The sequence below is a fragment of the Aquarana catesbeiana genome, linkage group LG04 (assembly GCF_042186555.1).
Source record: "Aquarana catesbeiana isolate 2022-GZ linkage group LG04, ASM4218655v1, whole genome shotgun sequence".
Taxonomy (NCBI): Eukaryota; Metazoa; Chordata; class Amphibia; order Anura; family Ranidae; genus Aquarana; species Aquarana catesbeiana.
In genome coordinates, this window is record NC_133327.1 from 610,842,708 (window position 1) to 610,858,385 (window position 15,678).

Consider the following 15,678-nt stretch of genomic DNA (forward strand, 5'->3'; position numbering starts at 1 on the left):
ACTGCATGTCATACATTATTTGGAACACACCACCCCAGCAGTGTGCTGTAAACTGACCTGATAGGAGATGATGCATTTTGCCTTGCCTTTGGCGGAACTGCACTGAGCAAGGCTACCCCACACAGTTCCATCGCACCTGGTGTGAAAGTATGCAAGAATTTCTTTAAGGACCAAAAACATATGGGTTTACAGTTGAATGTTGTATGAAAAAAATAACAATTTGCTTAAGAAAATTCAGGGAGACATGATATTATGTCATGAGAATGCTGTATTGTTCTTAACAGACTAGTTTGAATTATTTAATAAACGCATATTCCTCTTACCCTGCTCCATATGCATATGTAGTGCCATGCCATGTCTAATGAGAATTATGTAAGATTTACCGAAAGCATTTGACACACAGAATGTTCTACAGAAATATTTGTCTAGCCATTATATTCTTTAGCAGGAAATTAGCAGTCTTCAGCATTAAGAGAAATGGAGACAAAACAAATGAGAGGAGAACACACATGAAAGCATATATTATAAATCTCACTTTGCTTGGCAGACATTTTATTAAGGATTTGCAAAACAATGCAAAGAACAGCGTGAGATGAGAAAATTGTTTTCAACTGTCCAAATGTAAACGGACAACATGAAATCTCTTTTTGATTTCCAAATCCTCCATTGGAGAATTTGACATACATTTGTCATTTTATATATAATTTTTTTTTTTTTTTCCAAGCGTTACAGACAGGCAAGGAGGTTCGTGCAGTAGATGAAGCAGCAGTCACAATCAGATCAGGAATAAACAAGACCATAAAGATCAATAGCGTTAAAAGAATCCACCGTTCAACATGGCCGTTCAACGGTGTGACCATCTAACACCCTGCCTGTAGCATTGTAACAAGCAGAAAAAGGAATAGCAAGAATCAGCCCTCTCTAATAGGGGCTAACTAGAGAGAAAAGTGGAAGACTGGGAGAAGAACAGAGGGGGAATAAAAAAAAAAGTGGGGGAAAGGTAGGTGAAGGGAAGGAACTTCAGTCCTCCCCAGCAGGAGCCCTGCCATATTCCCAAGAGCACGTGAACAGTGCCCAGTAGAACCACCTTCTGTGGAATATTTCCTCCCTACTCTGCAAGGACACAAAAAGGCTCTCCATGGAATGTATGTCCTCAATTCTTGTGAACCATTATGCGAGCATAAGGGGGATAGCCGGATACACGTCTTAGCAGCATTCAGTAAGTAAATCAGCATAGATTGTTTAAAACGCTTTTTTGGGAGATCAGATAGAAGGAGCCGGTACCTGGCTGGGTCACTACCCAGATCAAAGTCTGTGTCATTTAATATGGTCTTGCACCTGAGACCAGAAGTCATCTACGTTTTTACAGGTCTGGAATATATGAAGGATGGTACCCTCCTCCTCTACAGCGCCAGCACACATTCGAGGCATCAGAATGCATTTTTTTCAACAGCGTCGCAACCTTATACCAGCAAACAAGTATTTTGTAGCCCAGTTTCTGGTATTCACATGGCATGGAAGAGCAGTGAGCAAAATAAAGTACATGTTCCCTTTGTTCTGTGGACAGGGTGACGCCCAAATCCCTCTCCCATTTCTGTAGGAACAGCCAGGTGTCTCAGCCGGGGTAAGTAACAGTTTGCCATAGAGACAGCATGAGCCGAAGACCCTGACTCCATATAGAAGTATTCAAGTGGGGTAATAGGGTTAGAAAAAAATCCTGTGACGGTTCATTCTTTTTTTGAATGATCGAGTGATAGGGTGACAGGAACACAATTAAAGTGATTGTAAAGTTTCTGATTTTTTTAAATAAAAATAATAAACATATCATACTTACCTGCTCTGTTTAATGGTTTTGCACACAGCAGCCTTGATCCTCCTCTTCTGGGGTCCCCCATCGGTGCTACTGGCTCTTTCTCTTCAGCGTGTGCCCACCATTGAAAGCCACTTTCTTTAGGGACACTTGTGTGGGCTCAATCCCAAGCCTATGCATTAACCACTTCAGCCCCGGAAGGATTTAACCCCTTCCTGACCAGAGCACTTTTTACAATTTGGCACTGCGTCGATTTAACTGCTAATTGCGCGGTCATGCAATGCTGTACCCAAACGAAATTTACGTCCTTTTCTTCCCACAAATAGAGCTTTCTTTTGATGGTATTTGATCACCTCTGCCATTTTTATTTTTTGCGTTATAAACGGAAAAAGACCGAAAATTTTGAAAAAAAATGATATTTTCTACTTTTTGTTATAAAAAAAATCCAGTAAACTCAATTTTAATCATACATTTAGGCCAAAATGTATTCGCCCACATGTCTTTGGGGAAAAAAATGTCAATAAGCGTATATTTATTGGTTTGCGCAAAAGTTAGGCTAGGGTACATTTTCTGGAATTTACACAGCTTTTAGTTTATGACTGCCTATGTCATTTCTTGAGGTGCTAAAATGGCAGGGCAGTACAACCACCCCCCCCCCAAATGACCCCATTTTGGAAAGTAGACACCCCAAGGAAATTGCTGAGAGGCATGTGGAGCCCATTGAATATTAATTTTTTTTGTCCCAAGTGATTGAATAATGACAAAAAAAAAAAAAAATTACAAAAAGTTGTCACTAAATGATATATTGCTCACACAGGCCATGTGCATATGTGGAATTGCACCCCAAAATACATTCAGTCGATTCTCCTGAGTACGGGGATACCACATGTGTGGGACTTTTTGGGAGCCTAGCCGCGTACGGGGCCCCGAAAACCAATCACCGCCTTCAGGATTTCTAAGGGCATAATTTTTTGATTTCACTCCTCACTACCTATCACAGTTTTGAAGCCCATAAAATGCCCAGATGGCACAACCCCCCCCCCCTCCCCCCAAAAATGACCCCATTTTGGAAAGTAGACACCCCAAGCTATTTGCTGAGAGGCATGTTGAGTCCATGGAATATTTTATATTTTGACACAAGTTGCGGGAATGTGACATTTTTTTTTTTTTTTTTGCACAAAGTTGTCACTAAATGATTTATTGCTCACACAGGCCATGGACATATGACATATGTGGAATTGCACCCCAAAATACATTTAGCTGCTTCTCCTGAGTATGGGGATACCACATGTGTGGGACTTTTTGGGAGCCTAGCCGCGTACGGGCCCCGAAAACCAATCTCTGCCTTCAGGATTTCTAAGGGTGTAAATTTTTTATTTCACTCTTCACTGCCTATCACAGTTTCGGAGGCCATGGAATGCCCAGGTGGCACAACCCCCCCCCCCCCAAATGACCCCATTTTGGAAAGTAGACACCCCTACCTATTTGCTGAGAGGCATGGTGTCTCCCCCTGCTCTCGCCTTAGCGCGAGAGCAGGGGGGGACAGGGGTGCTTTTTTTTTTTTCTTTTTTATCTTATTTTTAAACTGTTCCTTTCGTTTTTTTTAAAATCATTTTTATTGTTATCTCAGGGAATGTAAATATGCTCTATGATAGCAATAGGTAGTGACAGGTACTCTTTTTTTAAAAAAAATTGGGGTCTATTAGACCTTAGATCTCTCCTCTGCCCTCAAAGCATCTGACCACACCAAGATCGGTGTGATAAAATGCTTTCCCAATTTCCCAATGGCGCTGTTTACATCTGCCGAAATCTAAGTCATGCACGTAGCTTCCGGTTTCTTAGGCCATAGAGATGTTTGGAGCCACTCTGGTCTCCGATCAGCTCTATGGTCAGCTGGCTGAATCACCGGCTGCATTCTCAGGTTCCCTGTTGAGACAGGAGAGCCAGAGAAAAACACTGAAGACGGTGCGGGGGGGCATTCCCTCCCACTGCTTGTAAAAGCAGTCTAGAGGCCAATTAGCCGCTAGGATTGCTTTTACATGAAAACCGACCGCTGGCTGAAAAGAATGATACCAAGATGATACCTAAACCTGCAGGCATCATTCTGGTATAACCACTCAAAGTCGTGAATGGCGTACCTGAAGACAAAAAAATGGTTAACAATAAAACACAGTAAATGGTAAAGTATAAAAAAATTGCATACCTGAAAAGCAAACATGATAAAACATAATAACAATAAAACATTGCAGAATAGAATACAGTAAAAAAGAGCAGAACAATAGAGAGAGAATAGAGAGAGAGAGAGAACAATAAAACGACAACTATTTTTTTTTTATTTTTTTTTTTTTACACTTTTTTTTGTAACTAACTTTTATAACTGTAACCAGTTCCAGGTTCGGGTCTCTCAAAATGCGATGGCATCTTGGGAGACCCTGTGAAAGTGTGCCTAGTTTGTGCAATGCTGTACCCTACGCTAATACTCAACTAGTGCATGGTAGCATTCAAAACATTCACCAATGCAAAGACCAGGATTGTCAGGACAGGAGGGACAATAATAGCGGGTGTCACGCCTATATCCGCGCTTGCTGCAGACACAACATCTTTTTTGGGGGGTTCGTTGCATTTGGTTGGGGATGTGAATGGGGGAAGTACGGGCGCTGCAGAAGTGGTGGGTTCCCAATTATTAGGATTGGCGAATGCAGCAGGAAGGGCATTATGGGCACGACGGGCCTGTGTTTGTCTTCTTGGTGGCAGCGGGACACTACTTGTGCTTGCCACCTCACCAGCTTGAACTGCACTTATGGGACTTGCCACGTCACCAAGTGTTACTGCAGTGCTGGTTTGACTATGACCGGGGTGTACTAGGCCGCTGGTGCTTGCCAGTTCACCAAAACGCTACCAAAAAAACTGTTAGCGATCGCAGGGATCGGGCCTGACTCTGCGAACGCTGCAGTTATGTGTTTAGTGTTTTGTAAGTGACAGTGATCGATTGATATTGCACTTGGGTGGGCTGGGCTGGGCCAGGCGGAGGGGCAAAACGCAGGTGCTAGCAGGTATCTGGGCTGATCCCCCTAACACTGCGTTTTTGGGAACCCTAAACTGCTGGGGATGCTAGTATAGATCTGATCGGATCAGATATTGATCCGATCAGATACTATACCACTAAGGGAGGTGTACGGTGCGTGCATGGGTGTTAGCGGTACTGGCTCTAACCTGACGCTGCCTGGGGCTGGTGCTTGCCAGTTCACCAAAACCCTACCAAAAAAACTGTTAGCGATCACAGGGATCAGGCCTGACTCTGCGAACGCTGCAGTTATGCGTTTAGTGTTTTGTAAGTGACAGTGATCGATCGATACTGCACTTGGGTGGGCTGGGCTGGGCCGGGCGGAGGGGCAAAACGCAGGTGCTAGCAGGTATCTGGGCTGATCCAGCTAACACTGCGTTTTTGGGAACCCTAAACTGCTGGGGATGCTAGTATAGATCTGATCGGATCAGATATTGATCCATTCAGATACTATACCACTAAGGGAGGCGTATGCTGCGTGCGTGGGTGTTAGCGGTACTGGCGCTAATCTGATGCTGCCTGGGGCGACGCATATCATCGCTGGGCGATCAGGGGGCTAAACCTTTATTCGGTAATAAACGGCGTGTTCCCTGACACTATAAAAAATGAACAAACTAACCACCGTCACCCGTAACGGTTATACGGTGATCAGTGGTGAAAGGGTTAACTAGGGGGCAATCAAGGGGTTAAAACATTTATTAGATAGTATATGGGGGTCCCTGTTGCTATAAAATGCTGACGGCGAACCTAAATATTTACCTCCCTAACTAGCGTCACCAGTGACACTAATACAGCGATCAGAAAAATGATCGCTTAGCGACACTGGTGACGGGGGGTGATCAAGGGGTTAAAACTCTATTAGGGGGGGTTAGGGGGGTATCCTAGACCTAAAGAGGGCTAATACTAACTGCCCTACCACACTAACTGTCACAAACTGACACCATGCAGTAATAAAAAAAAAAAAAACTGCTTGGTGTCAGTGTGACAGGAAGGGGGGGGATCGGGGGTGATCGGGGGTGTAATGTGTGCCTGGCATGTTCTACTGTATGTGTGTGTGTTTGTGCACTCACAATACAGTCTTCTCTCCTCGGCGCCGGAACGGAAAATGCCGAGCCGAGGAGAGATGACATCATTTCCTCTGCCTCTGTGTACAATACAGAGGCAGGGAAATGATCCCATTGGCTGGGAGCGATCCTGAGGGAGGGGCCACGAATGGATGGCCTCCCCCTCACCTCCGATCGCCGGGGAAGATTTGCCGACTGCCGCAGGCACCGGGGGGGGGGGGTGTCAGATCGCGGGCAGGCAAGGACGTACCTGTAAGTCCTTTTGCCTGCCCGTGCCATTCTGCCGACGTACATCGTCATGCGGCGGTCGGCAACTGGTTAAGGTGAAAAGCCTTTTGTGATACAGCAGCCCCCCTTTTAATTGTATAAAGATATGCAGTGCTAGAAATGCAAACATGAGCTATGTAAAAAAAATTACCTGTCATTGAGCGTAAAGAGTCCATGTTCCAAGAAATGACATCACCCACAGTGTAAAAATGACAAGCTGAGGTGAACTATGAAATCCTCTACCGCACACCAACACACCGGGCCTCTTACCGTAGAAAATGGACCACTAGGTAATAGGTGGTCAGATAAGCACGATATATATCCACTATAGCACGACTCCACTTTGGTACCAGACAGCTGAATCCACAGGTTCATATGTAGGATAAAAGAGAAGCAGCTCCTCATAGTGTAGTATGTTAATTCAAGATGATTTTATTAAGTAAAAAGCATACAGGGTACTCACATTTGGAGAATTAAAACAAGCATTTCAGGAACACAAAAAGTCCTTGGTTAACATTTGATTCCAACCAACAAAATGGCCGCGATCAGCACATGCAGTGTCGTGACGTCAGAACTCCGGGCTCTACCCTACGTGGCGTTTCATCCAATAAGGAACGACATCAGGGGCGTGGTTAGGAAATTGTCACTTCCTCTGTATATAGGCTGGAGGGCGAAATAGGAACGCCTCTTCCTCCTTGTGTTTCAACCTCAATATCAGCTGCCAGAAGTGGAACCACATCCACCGGAAGTGATGTCACATTACCTGATCCAGCCGCTGTCTCGGGGCCTCATTGGATAGATTAATAGCAGCAGGAGCCATTGGCTCCCGCTGATGTCAATCAAATCCAGTGACACGGCAGGCGGGGGGTGGGGCCGAGTCCTGCTGTCTGTGTCAATTGATGCAGCAGCAGGATTTGGGAGAGCGTCAGCATGGGTGCCCCAAAGGAGAGCGGGACTCCATGAGGGCACTCGAGGAGAGGAGGAGCGCCACGGGGGGACCCGAGAAGAGGAGATTTGGGGCTGCTCTGTGCAAAAGCACTACACAGAGGGGGTAAGTATAGACATGTTTGTTTAAAAAACAAAAACATAGCTTTACTATCACATTAACACTTGTTAGGCGCACACTTAACTCCTTGATTACCCCAAGATGTTAACCCCATCGCAGCCAGTGCCATTAGTACAGTGACAGTGTATAGTATTATCACTGTATTTAGCGTCACTGATGTCACCGGCAGTTCCTATCCAGTGTCATATTGCACACCGCACTATGACAGTCCCACTATAAGCCTCTGATTACCAGCAATACTATAAAAAAAATCCGTGTGTGTGTATATATATATATATATATATATATATAACCATAATTTTGGTTTGTGTGAAAGTTTTATAGCTTCTATAATCAATATACACCTGACATGTAGCAGAATGCATTTTGGCCTAAATTTATGAAGAAATTAATTTTTTTTTATTGGTTATGTTTTATAGTAGAAAGTAAAAAATATTGCTTGTTTTCAAAATTCTGTTTTTTTTTTTCGTTTTATATGATAAAAAATATAAAACCCAGTGGTGATCAAATACCCCCAAAAGAAAGTTCTCTTTGTATTAAAACAATTTTATAAATTTTTATTTGAGTATAGCATTGCATGATCATGCAATTACCAGTTAAAGTAGCACAGTGCTAAATAGCAAAAAATGACCTGGTCATGAAGGCGGTAAAACCTTCCAGAGCTTAAGCAGTTAAAGTGACTCTGTCACCTTTAAATAAAAAAATTATTAAATAAGTTCCCTATGTTAAAAGAATGTTTTTACCCACAGTCTGTTCCTGGAACCTATGTTCCCTGGAAGAACTAAGACCTACTGAAAAATATTCACATCAGAGACAATTTTGAGTGTGTCAGATACATGGTCTCTTGCCCTCCCCTAGGTCACTATAATACATTATAAAGGGATAGCAGTTATAAAGGGTCCAGAGGATGGTACCTAAATGCCCAACAGGGGTAACGGGCATCTGACATTCCCAGAAATGTAGAATATAAAGATTCTTCGGTTATGAGTAATCCCCCTCCTTCCCACCCCCTCTATCTGATCATTGGGTTAAGAAAAAAATGTAAAACCCCCTTTTTCATTTTATTTAAGCCATGTCACGTGACTATCCAGCATTGGGTCCTTCTCTCTGTTAACTTTCTGGTTGAGACCACCTTCCAGATGTCCACATCATCGCCTGCTTGATGTGGACAATTCCCATTGGCTGGCCAGTGAGGGAGGTTCTCTTAGGATCCAGAAGAGAAACACCACCAGACAGAGGGCAGTGAAATGGGACCAGCCAGCAAAGGTTAACAGGCGGTGCTGGATTATCAGCCCCCACAGGCGGAATTAACATCATGGGAGGCCTCAGTTGAGTATATCTAACTTCAGCAGGTTATCAGCTAGGAAGATAGGTTACTAATAGATTTGGGTTGGAGTCGTGCCTCAAATACACCACCAACTTCTTTTACTCAAACAAATGTCAGTAGCTCAATGCGAAATGTGGATTCCTGTAAAATACCATTTTGTTGTTAACCAGTTTTGCTATACATTAGCAAAATTTGCAAATGTGGTGTCAAACACCCTAGCATGTTTCGATCTAGCAAAAACTCCAGCTCACACTTGGCATGTTATGGAATTCTTCCAATGAAGAATTCCAAATTCAATATTGTTTCATTAGGCAGATGTAGATATTTAATGTTGAATTTCATAGAGCAGCGAAAGCTGTTGATTTCAGTCTGTTCCTAAATTCCCAGTATATTGCCACAGTACTGTTTTATAAATGAGCTCCAAACCTTTTCAGTATACCAAGTTTAGTTAACTATATACAATTATTTTTTTCTACACAAGTATTGTGTAAGAAGGTTAACAAGAATATCTAACATTAATTATTTACCTTTGCAGAATTAAGTTTAGCTGCCTTCAAGCGCAACAAAAGAAAGCTGGAGCTGGCGGAAAAGGTGGAAACAGATTTTATTCAAATTAAAAAGAGAAGACAATCAAGTGAAAAGGTTAGCATGAAATTTGTACAAATACAGACCTTGTCTACTAAAAAAGTTTATCTTTGTTATAACTTCAGATTATTCAAGTGTTTTTCAACTCAAACAAAAATGTAATGTAGTACTTTTTACCAGTTTTTGTGGCATTCGTTTTTTTTATTTGCCTTTATTTTCACCTGATATTCTTGCAAATAACACAAATCATTTCTCAGATGGCTTTGTTTAAGCTGGCCATAGAGGGTTGGAATTTTGGCTGGATTAGCAGGGACCAGCAGAGATTTGAACTGTGTATAGGCAGGCTGGTTGTACCCAAATTGATTGATCGATCAACTTGTGTACAACCAACCTGTTGGTTTTTTCATGCGATTATTGCCAGTGGCTATTATTATTATACAGGATTTATATAGCGCCAACAGTTTACGCAGCACTTTACAATATAAAGGGGGACAGCACGATTACAATACAGTTCAATACAGAAGGAATAGGAGAGCCCTGCTCATGGAGCTTACAATCTAAAGGGAGGCAATAGCTGCTAGCAATAATCACAGTGTGTTCTGGCCGGGACAGCTCCCCCTGCCGGGAGAATGCAATAGCTCTGCGGTAGGGATCCTCCACCATTGTATTCTTAGATCCCTGGTTATATGCCAATACCTTCAGGTGATTGGACACTGGCAAAGCTTTGAAGGACATGCCCCCTCAGTGTCCCCCTATATTACTCTACCCTATTCTGTGAGTCCTCAGTTTTTTGCTAGTGTCCTAAGGTGATTGACATCTTCTCTGTTACAGAGAAATCACTCAGCTTAACTAGTTTATTGTTTTTTTTTTTTTTGTTTTTTTTTATTCAGCACTTAAATTGACTCCTTCGCTGTCTTTTAATATAACAATAGAAGCAATGCACCCAGATCGGTGCAACCTCAGTAAAACCTTGGGGGCTGTACCCGGACCCCATACCATGGAGTTGGCCTGTAATGTGGTTTGGCCACTGGACCCTGCATGGGCGCTTATCTCAGTACTTTGTGCAACATGTTGAGTTAGCTGCAGAGTGCTATACAAGTTCATTGTTGTGGTCCATCCCTATGGAACCCAGACCCTGAAGACTCCTCAAGGGGTATGCCCACCATGGTGAGCAAAGCCTGGACACCATATAGGGACTGGCATCGTAGACAGCTAAGACAGGTTCACATGTATCTGACCATTACTGTAAAAACTGGTATTGTGTTTGGAATGTTTTTTTATTTTTACATTGTAAAATCTTCAAATTTGCCACTAAAATTCAACCACTCAAAGCTTAGTCTCAGGTGGATGACCAGGTGTTTCATCACACCACAAGTTGCACACTTTTCCTCCATTCTTTCTGGAGTCCTTATAAGGTACATAGGCACTTCCTCCTGCCATGATGATTTTGCTACAGGCCGGGTCTGTACCTTGGTTACTGCACTCTCCTTTGCGGGCACACTTGCCTTTTTTTTTCAATCTACTCCGTGAATCCCTTATAACAAGGGAATACCTTCACCTGTAGCAATGGTGCAAACCAGGAAAAAGGGAGCTGCGGCAAAAGCTCAGACAAACGTTCACTCTGCCAAAGCCCCACACAACACTTAATCTCCTAGTGATGAGGCTTTCCTTGCAACTGAGCAGGACTCCATTTTACCACCAGTCTCTGCACCTGATTCTAGCTTCATCTTACAGTTAGGGGAAAAAAGTATTTTGATCCTCTGCTGATTTTGTACGTTTGGCCACTAACAAAAAATGATCAGTCTACAATTTTATTGGTAGGTTTATTTTAAAAGTGAGAGACAGAATAACAACAAAAAAATCCAGAAAAACGCATTTCAAAAAAGTTATCAATTGATTTGCATTTTAAGGAGTGAAATTAGTATTTGGCCCCTTCCCAAAACATGACTTAGTACTCGGTGGCAAAACCCTTGTTGGCAATCACAGAGGTCAGACTTTTCTTCTAGTTGGCCACCAGGTGTGCACACATCTCGGAATGGGTTATGTCCCACTCCTCTTTGCAGACCCTCTCCAAGTCATTAAGGTTTCGAGGCTGATGTTTGGTAACTCGAACCTTCAGCTCCTTCTATATATTTTCTATGGGATTAAGGTCTGGAGACTGGCTAGGCCACTCCAGAACCTTAATGTGCTTCTTCTTGAGCCACTCCTTTGTTGCCCTGGCGGTGTGTTTTGGGTCGTTGTCATGCTGGAATACCCATCCACTACCCATTTTCAATGCCCTGGCTGGGGGTAGAAGGTTGCCAAGATTTGATGGTACATGGCCCTGTCTTTCGTCCCTTTTGATACGGAGAAGTTGTCTTGTCCCCTTAGCAGAAACAACCCCCCCCCCCCAAAGGATTGTTTCCACCTCCATGTTTGACGGTGGGGATGGTGTTCTTGGGGTCATAGGCAGCATTCCTTCTCTTCCTCTAAACACGGCGAGTTGAGTTGATGCCAAAGAGCTCGATTTTGGTCTCCTCACAACACTTTCACCCAGTTATCCTCTGAATCATTAAGCTGTTCGTTAGCAGACTTCAGACGGGCCTGTACATGTGCTTTCTTGAGCAGGGGGACCTTGCGGGCACTGCAGGATTTCAGTTCTTCACAGTGTCGTGTGTTACCAATTGTTTTCTTGATGACTATGGTCCCAGCTGCCTTGAAATCATTGATAAGATTCGCTCGTGTAGTTCTGGGCTTATTCCTGACCGTTCTCATCATTGAAACTCCACAAGGTGAGGTCTTACATGGAGCCCCAGACAAAGTGAGATTGACAGCTATTTTGTGTTTCGTTTCTTCCATTTGTGAATAATTGCACCAACTGTTGTCACCCTCTCACCAAGCTGCTTGGCGATGGTCTTGTAGCCCATTCCAGCCTTGTGTAGGTCTACAGTCTTGTCCCCGACATCCTTGGACTGCTCTTTGGTCTTGGCCATGGTGGAGAGATTGAAATCTGATTGCTTCTGTGGATGGGTATCTTTTATACAGATAACAAGCTGAGATTAGGAGCGCTCCCTTTAAGAGAGTGCTCCTAATCTCAGCTCGTTACCTGTATAGAAGACACCTGGGAGCCAGAAATCTTGCTGAATGATAGAGGATCAAATACTTATTTCTCTCATTAAAATGCAAATCAATTTATAACTTTTTTTAAATGCATTTTTCTGGATATATTTGTTATTCTGTCTCTCACTGTTAAAATAAACCTACCATTACAATTATAGACTGATCATTTCTTTGTCAGTGGGCAAACGTACAAAATCAGCAAAGGATCAAATACCTTTTTCCCCTCACTGTAGGTATGCAACTTGTGGACTACCTGACTAAGGCAGATTTATCTGCAACTATTTTGCAATTTCTTGGACACCAGCAGGTTTAATCTAGCCATCCCTGTCCAGAGCATTCAGAAATGCCAGGCTCCTTTTTTCTTTTCCATTGTCTCTACTTGAGTCAGATTCCGATATGCCCACCCTAAAAGAGGCAGACATAGAAGGGAATAGAGAGGACTCAGAGGTGGTATTAGAGGAGGCCGCAAAAGATTTGTCTCCCCAGATTGTAATGCACCTGATATTATGGATTCACAAAATATGATTGCTGATATTGAAATGCTCACTTCAACTATGGGCAAAAACCTAGGCATTGTCACACTGGGTTCTCCTCTGTCTCTCCGTGTCCCTTGGGGTACAAGTGAAAAAGACATTTCTCTTTTGTTCATTGACAGACACAGTGCTCCATTATTCAGAATCATATGGTTTTACCGCCCCCTACAGGAGTAGGACACTAGGCAGAAAAAAAGACATGGCTACGCCTATGGGCAGTCCTAGGTGGTATACACCCCACTCTCTGCTATAGGCCTTCAGGTTTTTTTCTGCCTATTCAGGAGTAAGGACATAGTTCCCTGCTGGGATCTCTAGTCCTGGGAATTTTTTTGTTTATTTTATTTTTTCCTGGATTTTTCTCCGGTGAGCTCTACAATCAACTGCCGGGATGGGCGACGAGCTGGACACTAAGATCCAGTGGTCTCCCCAGATTTTGACCTTTCTTCAATGGGGTGTCGGGGTTCAAAGTCTTTCAAGCCCTCCTCGGGAGGTTCCAAGCGACCCTGGTCTGGCAAGCCGTGAGCGGGTTTCTCTAGACCCGCTGATGAGGCCCTTTTGTAATGAAGGTGGGCCCTCACCCATGTCTGGGGTGGGGGATGTCATCGCTGGTTTCTGGGCCTGTGGACCTTTTTGATAAACGACAAGTGGGTCCACTAAGTGATTCTGTCTGGTTAAAAGATAGAGTTCCGGTCTTGTCCCCCAAAAAGATTTTTCCCTTCCAATGTGCGTCCGTCCCTGGACCGCTTACAAGCCCTCCGTGGCGCCATGCATGACCTCTTGCTTCAGGAGGTAACTGTCCCAGTTCCAGTGTCGGAACGTTTTCAGGGGTTTTATTCAAATCTGTTTATGGTCCCAAAGAAAGAAGGCACAGTACACCCAGTTCTGGACCTCAAGGCCCTAAACTGCTTTGTGCTGGTTCGGAAGTTCAGAATGGAGTCCATTCGCACTGTGGTGGCATCCCTTCATCAGGGGAACTTTTTTGCTTCTATCGACATCAAGGATGCTTACCAGCACATTCCAATATGTGTCCGACACCAGCGATTCCTCCATTTTGCTGTGGGAGAGGAGCACTATCAGTTTGTGGCGTTATCCTTTGGTTTCGCCTCCGCTCCTTGGGTCTTCACAAAAGTGTTGGCCCCGGTTCTGGCGTTGCTGCGTCAGCAGGTGATTGCGGTTCTGGGCTACCTGGATGACCTCCTTCTGCGAGCGGAGTCTTCTACTACCCTAATGGTCGACATAGAGATCGCTATTCAGACTCTTGACAGAGTTCGGTTGGCTTCTAAACTACCAGAAGTCTGCTCTGATTCCAACCAGAAAATTGAATCATCTGGGCTTGACTCTGGATTCAGCACTGGCCAGAGTGTTCCTTCCCCTGGACGAACTCCAGAAGTTGCATGCTGCGATTCATCTTCTGCTGTCCAGCAGGTGGGCCTCCCTGCGGACTTGCATGCAGGTACTGGGTCTGATGGTCTCTACCTTCAAGGTGTTTCCGTTTGCACAGAGACCCCTGCAAAAGGAGATCCTGGTAAAATGGGACAAATGTCCGGGGTCTCTGGACAATCCGATTCGGCTGAGCCAGAAATCTAGGGTGTTCCTGGTCTGGTGGCTTATCTCTCCGGCTTTTCAGTAGGGCAAATCCTTTCGCCTCTTTTATTGGACAGTGGTCAACACCGATGCCAGCCTGTCTGGGTGGGGAGGTGTCCTTGGCCTGAGCTCCGCTTAGGGTCACTGAAGTAATCCAGACTACCAATCAACATCTTGTAACTTCGAGTGATCAGACTGTCTGGATCATTGGATGGATTGACTTCAGGGACTCCTGGTACTAATTCAGTCGGACAATGCCACGGCGGTGGCCTATGTCAATCTCCGGGAGGATTTTCTGTCCCAAGGGCCAATCTTCTATCCTGCTTTAGTCGCTGGCTTTGACGGTCTGGCTGTTGAAAGACAGGTGCTGAAGGATGGAGGTTTGCCTGCGTCGGTGGTCCCGACACTGCTAAAAACTAGGAGGTCTACCTCTAGGAAGATCTACCACTGGATGTGGAAAGCGTACATTTCATGGTGTGAGTCGATTGGAGTTCACCCTCTTTCCTTTTTGGTCGCTCAGATTTTGACCTTTCTTCAACGGGGTGTCGAAGAGAAATTGGCTTGGAGTACCATCAAGGGCCAGGTGTCAGCTTTGGTGGTCTTCTTTCAGCGTCCCTTGGGCTCGCACTTCCTGGTGCGTACCTTTTTTATTCAAGGAGTTTGACATCTGACTTCACTGGTGCGGTCTCCTCTACCACCGTGGGATTTGAAATTGGTGCTTTCAGTTCTCCAGGAGCCTCCCTTTGAAAATATTTGGGAGATTCCCCTGCTTACTCTGTCTCAAAAGGTGGCCTTTTTGGTGGCTATCGCCTCTGCTCGCAGGTTGTCGGAACTGGCGGCGTTATCTTATCGTACGCCTTACCCTGGTGGCCCACAAAGATAAGGTGGTTCTTCGCACTTGTCCATTGTTCTTTACTAAGATAGTCTTTGATTTCAATTTGAATGAAGACATTGTGTTGCCTTCCCTGTGCCAAAGCCAAAACATCCTCTGGAATTTGCCTTGCATGCCCTGGATGTGGTTCGGGCGATTGGGTGTATTTGGTAGCCACTGAGTCTTTTCGGAGGTCAGACTCACAGTTTGTGATCACGAAGGGGCCAAGAAAGAGGCTGTCCCCTTCTTCCTGCGACCATTTCTAGATCAATCAGACAGACTGTGACTCAGGCCTATTCTGTCAGGAGTCAGGTTCCTCCTTTTCCTGTTACAGCGCACTCTACTCGGGCGCTTAGTGCTTCTTAGGCCTTCCGTCATCAAGCTTCAGTGGTGCAAGTTTGCAAGGTG

The 15,678-nt window shown here is 44.4% G+C and overlaps 1 protein-coding gene across 3 annotated transcripts in view; it reads left to right on the plus strand.

Annotated features, from left to right (window-relative positions):
- Positions 1 to 15,678, plus strand: part of TASP1 (taspase 1) — a 354,361-nt gene that overhangs the window by 107,936 nt on the left and 230,747 nt on the right. For all 3 annotated transcript variants that reach the window (XM_073628255.1, XM_073628257.1, XM_073628256.1), the window contains one exon: positions 9,134 to 9,240. In XM_073628255.1, the coding sequence (XP_073484356.1) occupies positions 9,134 to 9,240 (107 nt within the window). The remainder of the gene's footprint in view (positions 1 to 9,133; positions 9,241 to 15,678) is intronic.